Here is a 22331-nt window from a genome sequence, read left to right as displayed (position 1 = left end):
TGTTTGTGTGTGTGTGTGTGTGTGTGTGTGCGCGCGTGTATGATTTGTGGTAAGTGTCATGTCTGTATAAAGGGTGATTTATCAGCCCTATGGTGGCTATTTATTAAGATAATGAACTGTTTGGATGTAGCAGAAGATTAATGTGAAACTGTGCTCCTGATCACTGATGTATGACTCTGCAGCATGTCAGGGACATAGAGAGCAGTGGAGCTCTCTGGTACACTTATGAGAGTTTAATAGGACAGTGTGATGGATCAGTGCTTTTCCTTTTGTCAGTCATACGCTAATGAAAGACAACAACAGATTTAACAAGGACATTATCATGAGCTTTTGACTCCACTTAACCTCTCAATGACATTGTTCTCTCCTTCTTTCGCTCAGTCGCTTGCGTCTGAGGTTCTTCTCTCAGTGGGCTCATCTCGTGTGGTTATATTCGAGGGGGGGCCTCAGCCCTGGCCCCCGGCCCCCTTCCGTTTTTATAGTGACATCGAGGTGCTTCCAACAGGGAGTGTTACCGTGGAGGCACTGAGTCCGGCCCAAGCAAGGACACCTCGACATGCGTATCAGGTCATGTGCACCTCCGTGGGAAAACAGGTTGGGAAATGTCTATAACTGCAAAGTATCATTCAAATGTACTGCATATGTACACTAAATACTGCTTTTACATTGATAATAATAAGAAATGTTTCTTAAGCAGCAGGCAGCATATTAGAATGATTTTTGAAGGAGCATGTGACACTGAAGACTGGATTAATGATGCTTTGCCATCACAGGAATAAATTACATTTTTAAATGTTTTAAGACGTTTTTTTTAATTGTTATAATATTTTAAAATTATACTATTTTTACTGTTTTTTTTTTATCAAATAAATGCAACCTTGGTGAGCATAAGAGATTTTTTAAAACATAAAAAATATCTCTCTCTCTCTAAATATATATAGTCTGCATTATATATATAATATGATATCAGTATTTATTTACTATCGTTGTCTGAAAACAATTTGATGGATATTTTGTGGGTTTTATGCCAAAAACCAAATAATTGAGATAGTATTCTTCATATTAAAGAATTCATTCTAAATTTGACATTTCTCTGCTGCATAAGCCCTTTATGCATTGAGTGGGTGAAGCGCTTTTTTACTTGTGTGTGTGTTTATGTGTGCAGTGGTTGGTCTTTAGATGTGGTAATACTCCAGGACCGTTCAACGAGATTCCCGCAGTCGAGGAGAGCAGAGTTCATGTGGCGTGTGGCATCCCCGCTAGTCTCTCTCTCTCTCTTCTCTCGTCAACCACCTCCTCCCCGACCTCACCTTCATCCATCCCTCTATTCTCCCATCACTATTCCTGCACTCAGCCTCAGTACCCCTGTGGACTGGTGAGTAATGCCCATTTTATCCTCTCTTTTTCTCGTTTTGCCCCTTCCTGCTGTTATGTCCTCTCACAAACTCTTTTATGAATCACTCATTTTCCTCTTTTCCCTTCACCTGCCCAGACCTCTCTTTTTTTTCATTATTTCATTTTCTCACCCTCCAGGTGTTCTTTCTGTTCCACCCCTACACCCACACCAGAACTCCGTCTCTCTCCTTCCCTCTTTTCGCTGCTCTCATTTGCCATGCAATTATGTGAGATATGCAGGGTGAAGTGTTATGGCAGTTTCCATAGTAACCGCATGCATGGGCCCTCAATGTGTGTGTGTTAAGTTTGCGTGAGGTCTTTTCCTCTCCTGACATAGATGCTCTAGAAACCAAGTCTTTGATCAATGTCAAACCCTCGCAATCAATATACCCTCAGTAATATACTAAAAACATTTCTGAGAATGAAACATCACATCATATCTCTAATTGAAACTGAAGGGCACCCATGAGTGATGAGCAAAACTTTGATTTTTGGTCATAAATGTTCCTTTTTTGGTCACAGCACACTGAGAGAGGCAGAAATTGCATTAGATTTACCAATTTACTGAAGCATATCATTAGTCAAAGTGAAACACACACACACACACACACACACAAAATGGAAATAATAATTACAAGCCGGCAGAATGCCAGTGATTGCATGCTCACTTATTTACACACATTTCTACAAACCATGATGAGTGCAGTGCAGACACCAAAATGGTAATGATATGTTAAGGACTAACTGACAAGTTGGCAAAGAAATGAGTATTCATACTTTCTTCTTTATGTATACACACATATATTGTACTGTTCAAAAGTTTGTGGGTTGGTAAGATTTTGTGCTCACCAATGCTGCATTTATTTGATCAAAAATACAGTAAAAAATGGTAATATATCATAGTAATGAAATATCATTACTGTTTATAATGCCTGTTTTCTATTTCAATATATTTTCAAATAAATTTAATGTATTCCTGTGATGGCAACTTTGACTTACTGCAGTCATTACTTCAGTCTTCAGTATCATATGATCTTTCAGAAATCATTAATGTAATGATTTGGTGCTCAAGAAATATTTCTTATTATTATCAATGTTGAAAACATCTAGGTTACATATGGTAACTCTCGTTCCCTGAAGGAGGGAATGGAGACGCCACATCGAGACAGACGGATAGGAATCTCGCTAGAGAGGCCAATCTACTTCGAGTAAAACTAAATGAGCCAATGCACATTGGCGTGCAATCATTTGCATCAGCCACGCAGCGCTGGTATATAATGAGCAGCAGGTGCGATTGCACTGTGCAAGCGATCGGAGACGTATATCTGTCACTGTTGTTCCGTGATAACCCATACAGTGAAATTCTTGGATAACACTGGGAAAGCATGCCCTTTATGTTAAGAAGGAGAACACTGCGGAACCCACATTCTTCCCCGAAGGAGCTATGTGGAGATATACATATGGACTAACCCGAAGGTTGCACTGCATATGAATACTGGGTGACTTAGCTCAAGGGAAAGACACGGGTTTCCGTTTAGGAGCAGCCGTGGAAGAAATACACATATGGGATCCCAGCAGGGTCACACATATGGGACCCAGCCTAGATCCGGTTCTCAAGGATTCAACGGATAAAGGCCTGGCGCCGGACGCTCCGCCACTTCCGGGCTGAGGGTGTTGGAGGACTCAACAGGTTTTTCACTCTGGAGCAATACGGGTGCACAGTAGGGTGCAGCAAACCGACAGAGCCGGACCTGTCAGTGCTTCTACCCGTTTAGGGTGAGAACACGGGAGAAGACCGGCTCTACATGTAGGCTATAATATCTAGCGAACGTGTTAGGTGTCGCCAAGCCCACAGCTCTACAGATATCTGTTAACGATGAGCCACGTGCCAGTGCCCAGGAGGATGCAACGCCTCTCGTGGAGTAAGCATGCAACCTGAGCGGGCAGGGCACGCCTTGTGCTTGGTAATCCATCCAGTGGGCCATCCTCTGCTTGGAGACAGCCTTTCCCTTCTGCTGGCCTCCGTAACAGACAAAGAGCTGGTCTGAGGTCCTGAGACTTTGAGTTCTGTCCACTTATAGACGCAGAGCGCGGACAGGACAGAGCAAAGCCAGGGCTGGGTCTGCCTCCTTCAGGAGCAGCGCTTGCAGGTTCACCACCTGGTCCCTGAAGGGAGTGGTAGGAACCTTGGGCACATAGCCAGGCCGGGGTCTCAGTACAAAATGGTTGTCACCCGGCCCGAACTCTAGGCATGATTCGTCGACCGAAAAGGCCTGCAGGTCCCCTACCCTCTTAATAGAGGCCAGTGCAACCAGCAGCAAAGTCTTCATGGAGAGAAGCTTTAACCCTCTGGGGTCTAAGGTGTTTTTGGGGCCCTTGAGGGGCGTGAATGATTGTGATGATCCTGATTAATGCCCCGATTCACACCTGAGAATACAATGACTGGCATAATGAGCCGCATAATGAGCTGCATAATGAGCCTTTCACACAGGTGTGTCACTGGGTACCAAAGAATGCGAAGACAAAGGAAATATATATATATATATATATATATATATATTTCTTTTGTTTTTCTTTTTGTTTACAATTTGCATGCATACAAAATTTGTGGAAAAAGACAAATTTTTTCAAGATGTTTCCAACTCTAACTTTGAACCAATTATGTAGAATATATATATGTAGCAAGACGATAGGGATGTAACGATTCACTCAACTCACGATGCAATACGATTCACGATACTAGTTTCATGATACGATTTTCTCACGATTTTTTTAACAAGTGAGATTTAAGAAATTATAAATGAAAAAGTGTCCCTTTTATTATTTCTCAGAAAAAATGCACATTTCTTTTTAAATTTAAAATATATTTGTCAAAAAAACCCTACATTTAAGATTTTAATTTTGTTATAATTTGTATCATTACACTAGCAAGAGTAAAAAAAAACACATTTAGAAAAATATGCCATAACCATCCATACATTTTTTTTTTTTTAAATCCATGTGCACATTTAGAGAAAGAGATAGTAAAATAAATACAACACCTGGTTGCCACGAATACACTGATGCACCTTGTGATCTCCGTGGCTCTCGCACTTGTCGTATTAATGCCTTTTACATGAAAACGGAGGTGACTGGTGCTTCTCACGGTGGTGATTATTATTAGTCTACGGAAAGTCAAAATGCCGCCACACCTCCGATTTGATTGAGTCAACGTCAACATCTACGCTTGCCGTCGCCATGTGTTTGACGGCGCGTGCACACCAGTCTATGCCACACACTGGCGCAGCACGAGCGGAGCAAACCGAGCGTTTTCAGTTCATTCCTATGGAAGTTGAGCTTGGCTCACACAAGCTCAAGTTCCATGAATGAAGTGAAAACACTCGCTAGCTTCGCGCCAGTGTGTGCTCGCTGCTATTGTGCCTGTAAAGCGAGGTTCACAACTTCACAGTAGGCTATACAGTAAACGCCTCTGCTGTTTAAAACGTGTAGCGCGATTCGTTTAACATTTCAACCGACTTGAATCGTCACACATTTTTATTGATTTTCAACCGGTTGCGAGTGAATCGTTACATCCCTACAAGACAACGTAAAGTAAATGATTCTTATTAAACTTGATGTGTTTTATCCAGCTGATGTGGGCGTTTGCATGGCTTGCCTCAGATTATTTGCGTTTGAATAGCGTGCGCACTCTCCGTGGTCACATTAACACTTAATGAGCTATAATGAGCTTAAAAGAAAACGACTGACATCTCTCTCTTTTCATACAGATTACATAAACTGAGAATATTTGTTTTTTATATAAATTACTTAATTTAAAAGAAGAGAATTCAAGCTTCATGCCTGTGTGCCTGTGCCTTGACTGAGTATTCCCTGAGTTACAGTTCATTTTCGGACACGTTTCAGAATGGACTTCACTGACAGAGAGAACGCAGAACTCGCATCATGTTTTTTTTTCTTTATTTGGCGAAAAGCACAACACTTTGTTTTTGTTGTGAGTATCCAAAAAAAACACTTAACAGGATCTAATGATGTACAACACTTACACTCACCGACCACTTTATTAGGTACACCTGTCCAACTGCTCGTTAACACTTAATTTCTAAGCAGCCAATCACATGGCGGCAACTCAGTGCATTTAGGCATGTAGACATGGTCAAGACAATCTCCTGCAGTTCAAACCGAGCATCAGTATGGGGAAGAAAGGTGATTTGAGTGACTTTGAACGTGGCATGATTGTTGGTGCCAGAAGGGCTGGTCTGAGTATTTCAGAAACTGCTAATCTACTGGGATTTTCACGCACAACCATCTCTAGGGTTTACAGAGAATGGTCCGAAAAAGAAAAAACATCCAGTGAGCGGCAGTTCTGTGGGCGGAAATGCCTTGTTGATGCCAGAGGTCAGAGGAGAATGGCCAGACTGGTTCGAGCTGATAGAAGGGCAACAGTGACTGAAATAACCACTCGTTACAACCAAGGTTAAGCAGCAAAGCATTTGTGAAGCCACAACACGCACAACCTTGAGGCGGATGGGCTACAACAGCAGAAGACTCCACCGGGTACCACTCATCTCCACTACAAATAGGAAAAAGAGGCTACAATTTGCAAGAGCTCACCAAAATTGAACAGTTGAAGACTGGAAAAATGTTGCCTGGTCCGATGAGTCTCGATTTCTGTTGAGACATTCAGATGTTAGAGTCAGAATTTGGCGTAAACAGAATGAGAACATGGAACCATCATGCCTTGTTACCACTGTGCAGGCTGGTGGTGGTGGTGTAATGGTGTGGGGGATGTTTTCCTGGCACACTTTAGGCCCCTTAGTGCCAATTGGGCATCGTTTAAATGCCACGGCCTACCTGAGCATTGTTTCTGACCATGTCCATCCCTTTATGGCCACCATGTACCCATCCTCTGATGGCTACTTCCACCATGTCACAAAGCTCTAATCATTTCAAATTGGTTTCTTGAACATGACAATGAGTTCACTGTACTAAAATGGCCTCCACAGTCACCAGATCTCAACCCAATAGAGCATCTTTGGGATGTGGTGGAACGGGAGATTCGCATCATGGATGTGCAGCCGACAAATCTGCGGCAACTGTGTGATGCCATCATGTCAATATGGACCAAACTCCCTGAGGAATGCTTCCAGCACCTTGTTGAATCTATGCCACGAAGAATTGAGGCAGTTCTGAAGGCAAAAGGGGGTCCAACCCGTTACTAGCATGGGGTACCTAATAAAGTGGCCGGTGAGTGTATATGTAAGATCAAAATCAACAGAGTATTTTGAGTCTCTTTTGCACTGATAAGAAAAAAAGCGAGCTCGTCGCGCCGGCGCGATAGCCGACCCCAGGGGGTTAAGTCTGCTGATTGCAAAGGCTCAAAGGGAGCATCCTGGAGTGCTCGGAGTACCAGGAAAAGGTCCCAAGAGGGTATGGAGGGGGGTCGAGGAGGGTTTAACCGTCTCACCCTCCTAAGGAACCTGACGACCAGGTCGTGCTTTCCTACTGTTTTGCCATCTATGTGGTCGTGATATGCTGAAATAGCGGCAGCATGTACTTTGAGGGTGGAGGGAGACAGCCTTCGCTCCAACCCTTGCTGCAAGAAGGAAAGCACGGGCCCTATCGAACATCTTCGGGGGTCCTCTCGGCGAGAAGAACACCACTCAGCGAACAGGTTCCACTTCAAGGCATACGCACGTCTCATAGACGGCGCCCGCGCTGAAGTGATGGTGTTAAGTACCTCTGGGGGTAAGTCGCCTAGAACCTCCACGTCCCATCCAGGGACCACACATGGAGTTTCCAGAGGTCAGGACGCGGGTGCCATAGGGTAGTCAGAAGGTCCTTCCTCAGAGGAATGGACTAGGGAGGGACTGTCACGAGGAGCATGAGTTCGGGGAACCTGGTCCGGGTGGGCCAATAGGGAGCCACCAGAAGGACCTGCTCCCCGTCCTCCCTGACTTTGCACAGGGTATGTGCAAGTAGGCTCACTGGGAGAAATGCATATTGCGGAGGCCCCAGGGCCAGCTGTGTGCCAGTGCGTCCGTGCCGAGTGTTCCCTCGGTCAGGGAGTAAAACAGCTGGCAGTGGGAGGTCTCTGAGGAGGCAAACAGGTCTACCTGAGCCTCCCCGAACTCTCTCCAGATCAGCTGAACCGCCTGGGGGTGGAGTCGCCATTATCCCGGGAGCACAGCTTTTGACAGCTCGTCGGCCACACAGTTGAACACACGGGGACATAAATGGCTCGAAGCAACCTCAGATGCTTCTGACTCCAGGGGAGGAGATGGTGGGCGAGTTGCGAACATGCGACAGGAGCTTAGACCACCTTGTTGGTTGTACGCAACGGCAGTGTTGTCCGTACGGACCAGCACGTCCCTCCCCTGACCCAGTGCTGAAGCGGTCTTATATGGAGCAGCCCGAGCGGTGTTACCGCTGCTTCCATATGGCCCAGGAGCCTCTGAAAGAATTTCAGTGGGACCGCAGTCCTGCCTTTGAACGTATTCCGGCAGTTCAGCACCGACCGAGCGCATTCCTCTGTGAGGCGTGCTGTCTGTGCGACCGAATCTAACTCCATACCTAGAAAAGAGATCCTCTGCACGGGGAAGAGTTTGCTCTTTTCCCAATTGACCTGAAGACCCAGCTGGCTGAGGTGCCTGAGCACGAGGTCCCTGTGTTCGCATAACTGATCTCGAGAGTGTGCTAGTATGAGCCAGTCGTCGAGATAGTTGAGGATGCGAACACCCTGTTCTCTCATGGGAACAAGGGCCCCCTCCGTGACTTTCGTGAAGACACAGGGAGATAGGGACAACCCGAAGGGCAGGACCTTGTGCTGATATGCTGTACCCTCGAACGCAAAGTGCAGAAACGGCCTGTGTCGAGGGAGAATCAAGACATGAAAGTACGCGTCCTTCAGGTCGATCACTGCAAACCAATCTCGGGGACGGATGCATTCGAAAATGCGTCTCTGCGTGAGCATTTTGAACGGTAGCTTGTGGAAACTCCTATTCAAAACTCGCAGGTCCAAGATCGGTCGTAACCCACCGCTTTTCTTGGGTACAATGAAGTAGGGACTGTAGTACCCTGACCTCATATCGGCTGGAGGGACCGGCTCTATCGCGTCCTTCGCCAGTAGGACTGCGATCTCCGCTCGTAAGACATGGGCATCGTCTGCTCTCACTGTAGTGGTGTGGATGGCCTGAAACTTGGGGGGACGCCAGGCGAACTGAATCACATAGCCGAGCCTGATGGTCCGAATGAGCCAGCGAGACGGACTGGGGAGCGCTAACCAGGCTCACAGGACCGTACAAGCGTACCCGCAGTGGGGCAGCGAGGTGGAACGCAGGGACGTGGCTCGGAAGGCTCTCTCTGGGAGGCAGCCCATAGCGGGGTCTGAGTGTGCTGTGCAACACTTACCTGGCGGCTTGGATGCGTTCTCGTACTGCACGCTGCTGCCCACTGGCGATAGAAGAGGCGGATGAGAGTGGTGAGGATTCTCTCCTCCCACAGCTCTCCGGGCCCTCTTCGGAACCAGAGATGGAAGAAACTGCTCTTTAATTGAAAATTTAGGTACTGCTGGTTTTAAGGCAAGCGGCGGAACACAAATAAAAGGGAACAAACACGAGCCCGATCCTGTTGGCAGCCCGGGAAAGCATGGCCATCATCTCCAGGTCCGACACAGGCTCCGCTGCCACACCTGAAGGGGGCAGCTACGCCGATTCGTCATCCACAGAGAAGTCTCACCCACCCTCTGATGCAGTGACCGACATCTGTTCATCATGGGGAGTGCCGAAGGAAACGACTGGTACACACCTTGTGGATGGTCCAGCACGTTCCGTCTGCAGCTCTACTGGCTGCGGAGCGTGGGAGGGATGAGGGTTCCTAGGGGGTTGGTTCCCCGAAGAAAGTGCGCTCACCATAATCCTCAGGTCACCCGCACCACTGCCTGAAGTAACCCTCTGTGGAGGGTTAGATCGCGGCAGAGGCGCGGGGACTCCGCCCCTTTGCAGGAACGAGAGTCTCGACTGAAACTCCGAGATGGTCATCTTCCCACAATGGGTACATGACTCATCCACGAACGCTGCTTCAGAATGTTCAATGCCCAGACACGCAATGCAGCGTGAACATCGTGACCATCCTGCGATCCCAGGTAACGACCGCATCCAGAAACACACAGGTAGAGTGACATCTTTAAAAAGACGCACTCCACCCGTGTAAGCTCTTACAGGGGACTGCTCTCTTTGATGCTGAAACACGCAGGGGAACAGTCGCCGCGAACACACACAGGGAAGTGTGCAGCCTGTCGTGTGCTGTCTCTCTCTCACGGCGATCTCACCAGCCGTAAAAAAACGGCTTTTCAGCGCTCTTGGCGCACCGTACCAGCTGTAAGTACAAGCCTTTTTGTTTTGCTCAGTGACAAACAGAAACACAAAAAGACAGAAAGAGAGAGAGAAAAGTCAACCCCGCTGCCGTGCTGTATCGCCCGCACCAGACGTGAGAGATCCTCCTGGAGAGCTCGCTCGTTTAATTTATAGACACTCACTGAAGAGAACAGCATCGAAATGCTCGGCTCCGAAGCAAAAAGCTAAAGTGCAATCGCACCTGCTGCTCATTATATACCCGTGCTGCATGGCTGAACAGCTGATGCAAATGATTGCACACCAATGTGCATTGGCTCGTTTAGTTTCACTCAAAGTAGATTGGCCTCTCTAGCGAGATTCCTATTCGTCGGTCTCAACGTGGCGTCGACTGACCGGCTGAAGAGGAACAGTTGTTCTGCTTAATAGGTTTTTTTTTAATAACCGTGATACATTTTTTACAGGATTATTTGATGAATAGAGAGTTTGATAAAAAGAGTAGCATTTATTTGAATTTGAAATAAAAAATTTTTTTTAACATTATTAATGCCTTTACTGTCACTTTGTATCAATTTAATACATCCTTGCTGAATAAAAAGAAAGTCTTACATAAATCTTACATAAATAATGTGACCATTTGGTCATGAACTGACGGATGGCAAAAAAAGGACTATTACTGCACATTCTTGTGACTGATATCTCTGCCACCTTTGTTCAAAGATTCATTCACACATTAATTAGGTTCAGAAGTTTAAGAAGTTTCTTTCTCATGATTATAGAGCACCAAATCAATAGTTTATTGCTTTTCTGCTATATTTCAAATATTTTTTCCTGTGTGTCTTCTATAGTGAGATAGGTTAAGCATGATTTAATCATTATTTATTTAACGAGGTCACGCTTTATCTCTTTCAGTGTTTGGACTTCTTTTATTCTCTCAGAATTACTCTGATGTAATTGCATATCACATTACCATATTCTTTCATGTCATTCTTTTCTTTTTCTCTCACAGTTATCTGTGTCCAGCTCTAGGGATGCTACATTGCAGTTGTCTGTGTTTGACCAAAAGGAGGTGCAGTTTGATAATTTCACTTCCTGTTCGGTGAGGTGGTCCTCCTCTGACCCTGGTCTCCTCTCACTGGGCCCCCAGTCCACAATGACAGCGGCTGACAGACCAACTCAGACAGGCTACAAACTACATGGTGTTTTGCTTTGCACTGTATCATTTTGCCATTTTTTAGTTTTCACAATATTGTGTAAATTGATTAATGACACTCATTTGTTTGTCCGAATCTATTGAGTTATTCAAAAATAGATTAATGCAATTCATGCATGAAATGAATATACCGCTTCTATTATGAGTTTTTAATTTCTGAATTAAATTTTAAAAATGTCAGACGGACACAGCTGTCCTGATGCCATAATTTTTTTTCAAAAAGAATTATGCTTTATTTAGTTCTTTGGCATAATATTTTAGTAATATCTCTTAAAAACAGTTAAATTATTATAATTATTATTATTATTATGCTATTTATAAATTAAAATGATCAAGAAGCAGTTTTGGTAAAATATTATTAGTTATTTAGCTATTTCTAAATCAATAGTTCATAATATTTGATTAATAACACTTTACTTTGTACAGTATAGATATATACATGTATATATGAGATTACTTAATCATTATAATCAAGCAGTGAAGCAGTGTTGGTAAAATAGTATCAGTTTATTATTATGTTATATTATTATATTATGTTATTTCTAAATGAATAATTAATTATATTTTATATATATTCATATATTTTTAAATTTATGTTGTAACTTGTTTGAAAGCAATCAATAAGATTTATTTTTACTTGGTTACACCACATAACATTTTTAGAGTAATTAAAGTGAGACTTTTCTTGAAAATTGTATAAAAGTTTGATACTATATGAAACCAACATATGAGTACATTTATAAGACACAGGATTTAGACTAGATTAAAAAAAAAATGATTTGTCTTTCCTTATTGTGGACAATCTTATTTGCTATTGAGCTTAATCTAATCAACTCGCCTGTTCTACAGCCTGCCAGGTTCTTCAGTCCCACAGACAGACAGGAACCGTGACTGTCAGTGTCACTCTTACATGTCCAGAGGTGTGTGTGTGTGTTTGTTTGTGTATGTGTTTGTTTGTGACTTTGTGTGTGTGTGTTTATTGTGTTTATTTTTGTAATGTGTCCATATTTATGTTTGTATGCCTGAGTAACACTTGAACTATGTGCGCTGTATAAGATGTTGACAGCTCCAGCATCTCAGTGTGTGAATCTGCGTTTGGTAGATGACGTACAGTGGGCCAGACACTCTGTCACTTTATTCAACCATCCAAAAGTCACAGTGAGCAAATTCATCCCTCTCCATCATATCTCATTTGGCCTGTTATTTGTTGTATTTTAATGACTCCTCAATCAATTCATTCATCTCTGTAGGAAAATCTGACCTTGATCTATGGTTCAGGTGTCTTTCATATCAATCTACAAGACAACCAATTGGCCAGCATTAACCACATGATGGACACCAATATAATACAGGTGGGAGAATAGTCTGTGCAGGTTCAAATAATTCTTGTAAATATTTTGCAATATAAATAACTAGTTCACTTATAATCTTTCTATCCCAGGTGTCCCCACTTCAGTCTGGTTCTTTGACTATTTTGGCCCATGACCTCTGTCTAACCTCTGATCCTGCTGTGGCCTCCATTCTTGTCTCTGACATCACAGATTTCCAAATTGACTTCATTAATATTGTATGACGGAGACAGACGCTCCTCATCTCTTGCATTACTTTTAGGCATTTTACTACACTGTATTACATTTTTATCATCTCATGTTCACTGAATCTTTGTCTCCTATGTTGATGGTTTTTAGATTGAGGTCAGACATTCTGCTGTAGTACGAGTGCGTGTTCTGGATTCAAAGAATCAACCATTTCTTCATAATTTCTTGTTGCTCATGAACCTCATGCTTATCCCTTCTTCATCAATCATTTCTGTGGAGTGAGTCCAGGCCATGTGTTTTGTATCAGTCTTATTTCACTAGTTTACATTTACATACATTTGCATGAGATGAAGGTTTGCTGTCCATAAGGCAAGGGTTCAAGCTCTAAATTCTTTCCTATGACTTCTTAATAAAGAGTATGTAATATCTAATACATAATAGAAATGAATAGATATGCTGGAGTTGAGGTGAGGTGAGGTGCTGGAAAAATTGTAAGGAGTGAGGCAAGTGGCTTAGAATTGAATTAAGGATGCATAACTGAATTTAAACTGAAGTAGTAAACAGAATGTATAATTCTAATTCAGTTTGAAATGATGGAAATACTATTAAAATGGTATGAAATTTAAAGAAATGCACATAACTGCTATAGGAGTCATTTTTATTGTAATGTTTCAGTGTGAATTACAAATAAATCGTATACACATATGGGGTATTTCCATTTTATTTTAAAATTATTTGAATATATTCATTTTTTTATTTCTGTCATTAGTTCTTTCACATAGAAATTATAGTTAAAACATGGCTTTTGAATTGTTGTATATACTGTATGCTTACAGGGAGGTGGGGCCATTGGATGAGTACAGTGTGGGGTTCCATGTGACAGGCCTGGCAGTGGGCATGGTCAGTCTCCTCCTCTCAGCAGTGGATGGTCATGGGCGTGTTATAAGCTCCTCCCACAAGAATATGCAAGTTTACCCTCCATTCAGTCTGCAGCCCAGTAAACTCACTCTGGCAGTTGGAAGTGTGCGACAGGTGGGTGTGACAGGATGCACCAAACCATATGTTAGTTTTCTCAGAAATGCATTTTTGAGTATAAAGATGTATTTGATGTTCAGGTGAAATTGGAGGGAGGGCCTCATCCTCAGTCCAGCGTCAGGTTCTCCGTGAATGACAGCTCTATTGCCGTGGTAACAGAAACAGGACTGGTCAGAGGTGTGGCAGTGGGTGTTGTCAAACTCAGAGGAGCTCTCCAGACACACGATACAGAAGCACCGCCTACCTTTGTACAGGTAGCACACACATAGATTTGTAAGAGATTTCCTGCGATTTGAGGCCATACATAAAAAGTATTATTTACACAGACGATCACATACCTGTGGCAGTAGTTGTAGGGTCCGTTCACACAGAACAAGTTTTTGCATTCCACCGTGAACAAGTTAAAAGAAGTTCAACACGCCTTTATGCTCTTTCATTTCTCTGCCCCATGTCTTGCATTTTTGCATTCCACTGTGCTGCTTTTCCATAGGTTTTCTATGTAAACATGTGCTAGACAGAAGTGTTTGACTGTCGCATCTCAAGACTTTTTTTTTCATTCCACTACTGTGTTTTGTTTTTAAAGGGATAGTTCACCTAAAAATGAAAAATCTGTCATTAATTACTCACCCTCATGTCATTCCAAACCAAGCGTGCCGCAAGAGCCCTGAAAAGTGAAGCCAAAACGTCTCGATCACCCCCCGGTGGCTGGTCCTAGTATAGGTCATAAACCCCGCCTCCCCATGTTATTCAACATTATATGTGAGACCAACTAAACAATTAAATTACACTTCAAATATCGTTTTTCTAAAGATGGTTTCTATCATTTACTGTAGTTTTTATCACGCTGATGTAAGTTCAAGTGTTTGTTTTTAAAATAAGTTAAAACATTTTAAAAAAAAAAATTTAGTTAGTTATTTGATGCGGTGGTGGTGACGTCATGATTGACAGCTGTGATTGACAGGTTCTCTGAGCGAAGTAGTCACTGAACCACAAACAGACTTTTTTTCGGGATCTTCGGAGGACTGAGGAGATTGGAGCTTTAAATTTAATATCTAAATTTCTATAATTAATTTTTTAAAAAGTGCAGGAGCTCGTGCTTGCGATTGATTCTGCGAGAGTGAGGGCGGGCCTTGATTTCGCGGCTTTACTTCCTGCTCACTACTGCGCAGGTCTGGTCCATAGGGTCTGGTCCCGAAATCGCTACTGCGCAGACTCAAGTTCCAAGATGTCAGCGCCATATCGGGACACTGGCGGCTTCACTTCTGACCAATGGAAGAGAGCGAAGGGGCATCGTCCATCTTTTTTTACAGTCTATGTTCCAAACCCATACAACTTTTGTTCATCTTCGGAACAAAAATGAAGATCTTTTTGATGAAATCTGAGAGCTTTCTGTCTCTCCATTGACAGCTACACAACTACCACTTTGACGCTTCAAAAAGTTCATTAGGAGATCGTAAAACTAATCCATATGAATTAACGTTTTTAGTCCAAATTTTCTGAAGAGACACGGTCGCTTAATATAATGAACATAATGAATTTAGGCTTTTATTCACATTTAAACATTCAGCATTCATTAGTTGTGGTAAACGGAAGCTCAAGCATGTTCGCTTGTAATTAATGACATAATTTTCATTTTGGAGTGAACTATCCCTTTAAACACAAAAAAGTGTTCTGTTTGAAATGTCCCTTAATCACATAATTATAAAGGTGACTCAGGAGCAAACATATATGCATGATTTAATTTTCCATTTCCATGGCAGCCAGGATGAATAATTAATAGGCCTAACTACTTACCTACTGCAGCTAATCCAACCTTCATCCCATTCCGCCTTAATTATATGCTGTAACCACTACCATCACTAACATCTGTTCTCATACACACACACATCATGTTCTTACATGGCCTTATTTATTATTTAAATTGTATTAAAATGTTACTATAATAAATGTACACATTTCTAAGGGTGTGTTCACACTTAGTTTGGTTCTCTCTTGGTTCTTTTTGTCTGGGCCAAAAAAGAAAATGATACATTTAATACTGGTTTGCTTAGTGTTTACACTGATTTTTAACACCGATCGATACAAACACACACACACACACACACACACACACACTAAAAAACGCTTTTATGATATATACTTTGTGTCAGAACTTACCGAATATGCAAAACAATGCTGTGTGCTGGGCTGAATGAGCTCAATGTTTGTGTCAGCAATGGGTTCAAATAAAAACAAAAAATAAAGGCAGGATCTAATCACATGCAGTTCTTTAATCAAAACAAACTAAAAATAACACTTCGGAAAAACAGCATGTGACAAAAGAAGTCTGTCCAGTAGGCAAAAAGTACCTGGATGACCTACTACTAGATTCTGAAGTGTGCATAAGATGGACACTTTACCATCCCATTAGGCCACGGGAGAGGATTTATGAATAGCAGTGAAGTGACGCAACTGACGCCGATAGGTCACATGATAATGACACACTCATACTATATAGAACATCCTTTTTTAGTGGTCGTGAAGTAATTACTTAATTAAAATAAGTACCTACTCAACAGAGTTTGCGATTTTCCGTGTGCTTGCGCATTGTCTCCTTTTAAGTGTCGCTCGCATCTTGTGACATTGTGCTGGTTTTGCTTCATTTAGATGCCTTTGGTCAGTGTGGCATTCATATTTTAGTCAAAATGCACAAGAGAAAAGGTGGGTCTCTAGCACCAGAGTTCATATTAATCAAACCAAACCTACTAAGTGTGAATACACCCTTAAAGATATAATGCTTTCGCATAAACCTAATAATTGCGATTTAACTGCATGTGACGTGATCAGGATGAAGTGGAGGTGTTTAACCTGACAGCAGTGAGGATACAGGCTCCTTTAGTTACTCTATCTGTAGGAACAGAGGTTTGTCCTTCTCATGCTCATTATTATTGTGTGCAGCCATGTTTTTTTGCTGCATGTATAAGGAGGGGTTTGGATGAATCTTTCCTTTTAGATGCCGGTTTACGTAATGGGGAGGGACAGCGGTCAGAACCCTCTCTCTCTGGGTAGTGTCGAGTCTGGCCTCAGGTTCCACTGGAGTCTGAGCAAACCGTGTGTGCTGGAGATCAAACCCAGGCATGCACAGGTGAGATGCACACACACAGCTTAAACTGACTTGTATGAACACTTGTTTTTTCATCATGCTGTCTGTTTTAGGTGGGCGTTAGTGTGTCTCCCTCTCACAGTTACTCTGTGCTAGTGAGAGCCGAAGCTCCAGGCAGGACCAGCCTCAAAGTGCGTGTGCAGCTCGAAGAAATACACACCAGCAACACTTCATTCTCTGATCATCTCACTGACGAGATACAGATACTGGTAAATACATCCTCCATAAAGAACCACCAATGACAAGCTATTTATAGGAGTCACATCATGAGGAAGCAGATTTTCCTTGATCTTCTGAGATAAAAGTCTTCTGTACTGTACTATAAAATCATACTGTAGAGGCCTGTTTTTATAATTAGATTTAATAAAATAAAATAATAACAATGTACTGTAACCCACACAATCTCAGAATACATAATTCATCACAGATTATTTTAGTCAAACAGATTCAACTAGGCTAATCAGCAAACCAGAATATCTGGATGTTTAAAATCCTCAAGAATGAGTTAATGGAAGAATAATATTTAAAGTCACCATGAAGTCAAAATAAACAATGGAATGTTGCAGCATTTATTATTAATGATTTATTCGTGCACATCATAATTTTTTTTTAATTCATGCGGCCTCATAATCTTAAATCAAAATAACTTCCTCTCCCTCTTGCAACAACATCTCTTCTCTGATAACATCTTTACTAGCGAGAGCTGGACAACCTGTCACGCACATGACATCAATAGAAACAACAACCATCCAATCAATTCCCGATGGACAAAATCAAGTCCCACCCAACATTTTTAATTCGAGAAGCTGTTTCACTCAGATAAACATCACTATAGGGAAGAAAAAAAAAATGGTTTCTCTAATTGTTTTTTTTGTTTTTGTTTTTCTCTAAATGTATCTCTTCTCTTTTGTTCTCCCTCTTTTCTCAGGTGTTTGAAGAGATGCAATTAACAACAGGAACCCTGGGTTCCATCCTCATGTCTCCCCTTTCTCAGTACACCCTGCAGAGCAATAAGTGAGTTTGTATGTCCTGACATGTTTCATGTCAGAAATTTGTATTTATTTATTTGTTTTTTGCCTAGCTTGAAAAAAATAATTTAGCATCCACTCCATGAAGTTGTTCCACATCATTGCCTGATCAAAATTACATTGACATATTTTCCCCCCTAAATTTTACTGAAGAATTTTCTGAAGATCCTGGTTGGTTTCATATAATCTCAGAAACAACCACAGGTATTTTGCTGTTTAGTCAACGGACTGGTTACGCGTGACTAGGTAACATCATACAGGTTTTAAAACGTGTGTTTTCAGAGACACAGTCTGTCCAGTCCGTTACACCTTTAGCCGGTGTGTCTCAGGGGCAGGGCTTGTTACTTTTGATGATCAAGGGGTGTTGAGAACAGGACCTGATACAGGCGTGGCTCTTTTGGAGGTTTTTGCCGTGGACATTTGTGGTATCAACCAAACAATGTTGATCAGTGTGAAGGTGAGTGTTCATCATGATAATTTATTACCATAGGTAACTCATTTTAGATCCTCATGTCAACCTTTCCTTCCTTAGGTGTCAACAGTGTGGTTTGTACGAGTTTTGACTATGTCATCAGTGAACAGTGATGATGAGAGAGCCCTTCCTGCCTACCCTCTGGGCTGGAGCATCCATATTAAAGCTCTATATTATGACAACATGGGACAACAATTCCACTCCCATAATATGCAAACACTGGTCACCACTAACAGGCAATTATACAGATAGACATGTTTGTATGACTCCAAGTACTCGCAGAAGTGGTCTAACCTCTTTTTCTCTGTCTCAGAGATGACCTGGTGCAACTGATAGTTGACAAAGGCAATCAGTCGTTTTTGGTTCAGACGGTGTCACCTGGTCTAACTGTTTTGAGGGTGCAGGGAGACCCTATAAACCCATTTCTGAGTGATTACACCACTCTGTTTGTGGTGCCTGCCATCTCAGAGCCCCCAGGATTCCTGCGCTCTGGGGATATCATCTGTTTCAGCGCTCCCATTACAGACCAGCAGGGTAAATCAGTAGGTTACTAGCAAGCAGAGCACTGGTTTTAGTTTTCGTAAACAAACCCTTCATAAAGTCCAAAGTATACTCCATTTTTGATGTGAACACTTTATGTATGCGTACGGCCGAGCGTGTAGCCTTTCAAAGTATACTCCTGTGTGCAAAACCATGCGCTTAAAAGCACAGTATGTAAGTTTCGCCGCTAGAGGTCACTTTTTCAAAAAAATAACAAAAGCGTAGCTTGATGATGGCGTGAATGTGCGTGGAATCATGGGAGTTGTCATCTTCAACTCCACAGCCGATGGAAAGCTACAGGACTCAGGCAGAAACCATGTTCATGGATGAACTAATGGATTAAAGTTTTAATAACGTTACTGTGGTATGAAGCAGGGCGTGTCCGAAAGCCTGGGACATTTCACATTGCTGTTTTAATTATGTTTATATGCCGCAGTCGGCCGCTGCTGCTCGTTTCGTTTTGTTGTTTATGTTTATTTTATGATTAAAGTTATGTTTAAAGTCCACATCCAAGTCAAAGTACCGGTACACAAGACAAACTAATTAGTGCAAAACAATTTGGTGCAAATTTAAGCTGAACGTACAGAATATGCATGGTTAGAAAAGGCTGGCTGTGTGTATGTCATGCATGCTGTACGCATACCCTTGTGTTCGTATAAAAACCGAAGTATACTTTGAGCATTAGAGTACTGTATAGATCGTTTTTGCATTTGTTTTTTCCTCTTTAAGGTCGGCGAGGGAGATGGGATGTGTCATCAAGTCAGATCCTTCAAATTAACTCTGAGACTGGAGTGGCATTTGCAAAGAATTCTGGGACGGTAGTAGTTTACTACAGGCTAGAGGGTGGGCAGCAAACCTTCAGAGAGGTAATCAGTGCCTTTGTGGTATTACATAAGTGTCCTCATATTTTGTGACATAATAGCTCTATTCCCCCTTACCTTATATACAGTGAAGCCGTATATAAATTGTAGTTGACAATGGAAGCCCTTCGAGTTAAAAATTTTTTTCCAATACGATCACTTGTGGGGTTCCATCTCTGTTAGGATGTGGCACGGTAGCTCACTAAGTTTTGGAACAGACCCATTGTGAATGTTTTGATTTCAAAGACTCTTGTGGTGTCATGCAGGTAACAGTGGAGTCTGCGTCCATTCCTGTGATCATTCTTCCTGCTGATAGGCTCCTCACTAACTGGCCCGAAGCTTCAGAATACAGAGTCAGAGTGGATCTGAACACCTCTGCTGCCAACATAGGTGACTCCTTTCACCTCCACATGAGATTCAGGAAGGCCAGTGTACACAAAACGTCTGACATGCCATTAATCCGATTGCGTAAAGATTATTAAAGAATCTTGAGGGATATTTAGACTGTTAAGGAGATTAAAGAAATAAAGGGATTATAATTCCAAATATTAATTTCCATCTGGAGGATCCACAGATCCCCTTTAATTGTTTAAATACTTAATCCTTAGACTAGAAATGATTCTCAGTGGTGATTATATCTAACTGTTTAATAAGTACAATTAAAACAAGTGGTGGGTGGAAAGTTTCACTTGCGCATCTTCATTATCTCAACTCTATCTTCCTAGATCTTGGATCCGGGCAGGATTTTCACTTTCAGAGACATGGATAAATATCTGTGCAGATGGAATATGAGGTTGTGAGTCTGACTGACTCTTTCTCTTTCTTTCTGCATGGTAGCTCAATGCAATCTAGACCAGTGGGAGGTCATTGAGGAGAAACTACATCCCGAGGCAGAGCTACTGTGCTCTTTACACTTTGGCGCCCCCTACCTAGAGATAAGAATACTGCAGGATATCTTTCACTCAACACCCTTCTACAATACAGACACAGGTGAAACACGTTTTACAAAACCTAAAATACTTTAAGATGCTGACTTTTTTTAAAGCCTTCTGTTATGCTTAGTGTCTGAGAGATTCCAACTGTGTTTTAATAATTAAAACAATTGACGGATCAATTTGATAAATCCTTAATAATCCTGATTCTATGAGAATGGATTTGGAACACATTTTCGAATTTGGTAACATGTTTAAAGCATCCTTCAATACATTTTTATTTATTTTTTAAAATGTTATTATTTTACCCATGAAGCTAGCCTTTATGGTTGACCTGTCTTGTCGCCCTGTTTCAGCTCAGTACAGCTGCAGGATCTCTGTGCAGCCCCAGTCAGACTCCATCCTCCATCTTCTGTCCACTCTGCCTGTCTCCATCTATCTGTCTGCGTGTCTGCAGACTCAATCAGCCCCAGCTGCCCTGCCGTCACTTCCTAACTCACCCCCTTCTTTTCAATCTTCTGTTCGGCTCCAGTATGTGCCAGCGTTCCATTGTCCTGTCACCAAGATCAAACTGTCCTCCCAGCAGCCTGTGGCTGAAATCACAGTGTTTGGCACCCCAGACATGCTCAGTGCACTGAGGGTGAGAATGAGAGGGATCATGGGAGAAATCCTTATACTGCTTGACTGAATTAATTGTATTTAAAATGCATTTGAAATTAAATGACTTTTCAGTTTCTTGTTTCTTCACTCTTATCTAATTAGGTTCAGTCAGACACAACAGACATTGTGTTGTCTGATCCGGTCCGGTCAGATGAAGACCCCACCCTCCTCCTCATTAGAGTCTATTCAGCATCACATTTCCTGGATCAGGTACCCTCTACTGCAAGCATTACCCTGTATACAGATCTTTCTCCACAAACACACGTCGTGATGGTGACTAGAGTGATGGACAGCCAGGAGTCAGGTTAGAGAGCAACAAACACACTTCTCGCAATATTCTACCATTCAACAGTTTGGGGTCAGTAAGCTTTTTTTGTTTTTTTGAAAGAAATTAATACTTTCATTCAGCAAGGAAGTATTAAACTGAAAAGTGACCGTAAATACATTTGTGATGTTACAAAGGATTCCTGAAAATAGTGCAAAAAGTGATGCCCCTGTACGCAGCACAACTATTTTAAACATTGATAATAAGAAGAAATGTTTCTTGAGCAGCAAATCAGCATATTAGAATGATTTCTGAAGGATCATGTGATACTGAAGACTGGAGTAATGATGCTGAAAATTCAGCTTTGCCATCACAAAAATGAATTATTTAAAATATATTACAATAGAAAACTGTTATTTTCATTTGCAATAATATTTCAAAATATTACTGTATTTTTAAATAAATAAATGCAGCCTTGGTGAGCAAGAAACTTTTAAAAGCATTAAAAAGATCTTGCCAACCCCAAACTTTTGAACTGTAGTGTAACAGACATCTTTGTTTCTGTAACGACTACAGTGCTCTTTATTTGAATGTTCAGGTCACCTTGGAGCAAATTTTGGGCTTTTGTTCATTTTGATATTTGCTCTTTTTGCTGTACTGGCCACCACCGCTGCACTTTTCATAGGTAGGGTCACATATAAGAGTTTTAACTTTCAGCAACACTGAATATGTTTGCTGTCCAGTGATTCAGTGCTGTCCGACATTTGATTCAGACTCAGGCCCTGCACATCTTATATTCTATTAAATGTGTTCAATTTCCACAGCGTACAATACCATGCTGCCTCTCACACAAACTGTACCTGCAGTCCTCAGACCCTCTAATACAGGTGTGTTTGACCTCAA

At 42.0% G+C, this 22331-nt stretch overlaps 2 protein-coding genes across 2 annotated transcripts; both read left to right on the top strand.

The window, feature by feature from the left end:
* Positions 1-195: 195 nt before the first annotated feature.
* On the top strand, positions 196-17689 carry LOC130101844 (nuclear pore membrane glycoprotein 210-like). The gene is made up of 3 exons (XM_056267695.1): positions 196-594; positions 1166-1375; positions 17600-17689. Exons 1-3 carry the CDS (start codon positions 352-354, stop codon positions 17687-17689), a joined length of 543 nt encoding a protein of 180 aa, XP_056123670.1. The 5' UTR covers positions 196-351.
* Positions 17690-19816: 2127 nt separating this feature from the next.
* On the top strand, positions 19817-21516 carry LOC130101776 (uncharacterized). Its single transcript, XM_056267625.1, has 4 exons — positions 19817-19961; positions 20409-20561; positions 20860-21143; positions 21266-21516. The coding sequence occupies exons 1-4, from the start codon at positions 19832-19834 to the stop codon at positions 21470-21472; spliced, it is 774 nt and encodes a 257-aa protein (XP_056123600.1). The 5' UTR covers positions 19817-19831; the 3' UTR covers positions 21473-21516.
* The last annotated feature ends 815 nt before the right edge of the window (positions 21517-22331 follow it).

This window comes from Rhinichthys klamathensis, unplaced genomic scaffold (genome assembly GCF_029890125.1).
Source record: "Rhinichthys klamathensis goyatoka isolate OS25496 unplaced genomic scaffold, OSU_Roscu_1.1 h1tg000262l_1, whole genome shotgun sequence".
In the NCBI taxonomy this organism is placed as follows: Eukaryota; Metazoa; Chordata; class Actinopteri; order Cypriniformes; family Leuciscidae; genus Rhinichthys; species Rhinichthys klamathensis.
This window is presented reverse-complemented; position numbering and strand designations above follow the sequence as displayed.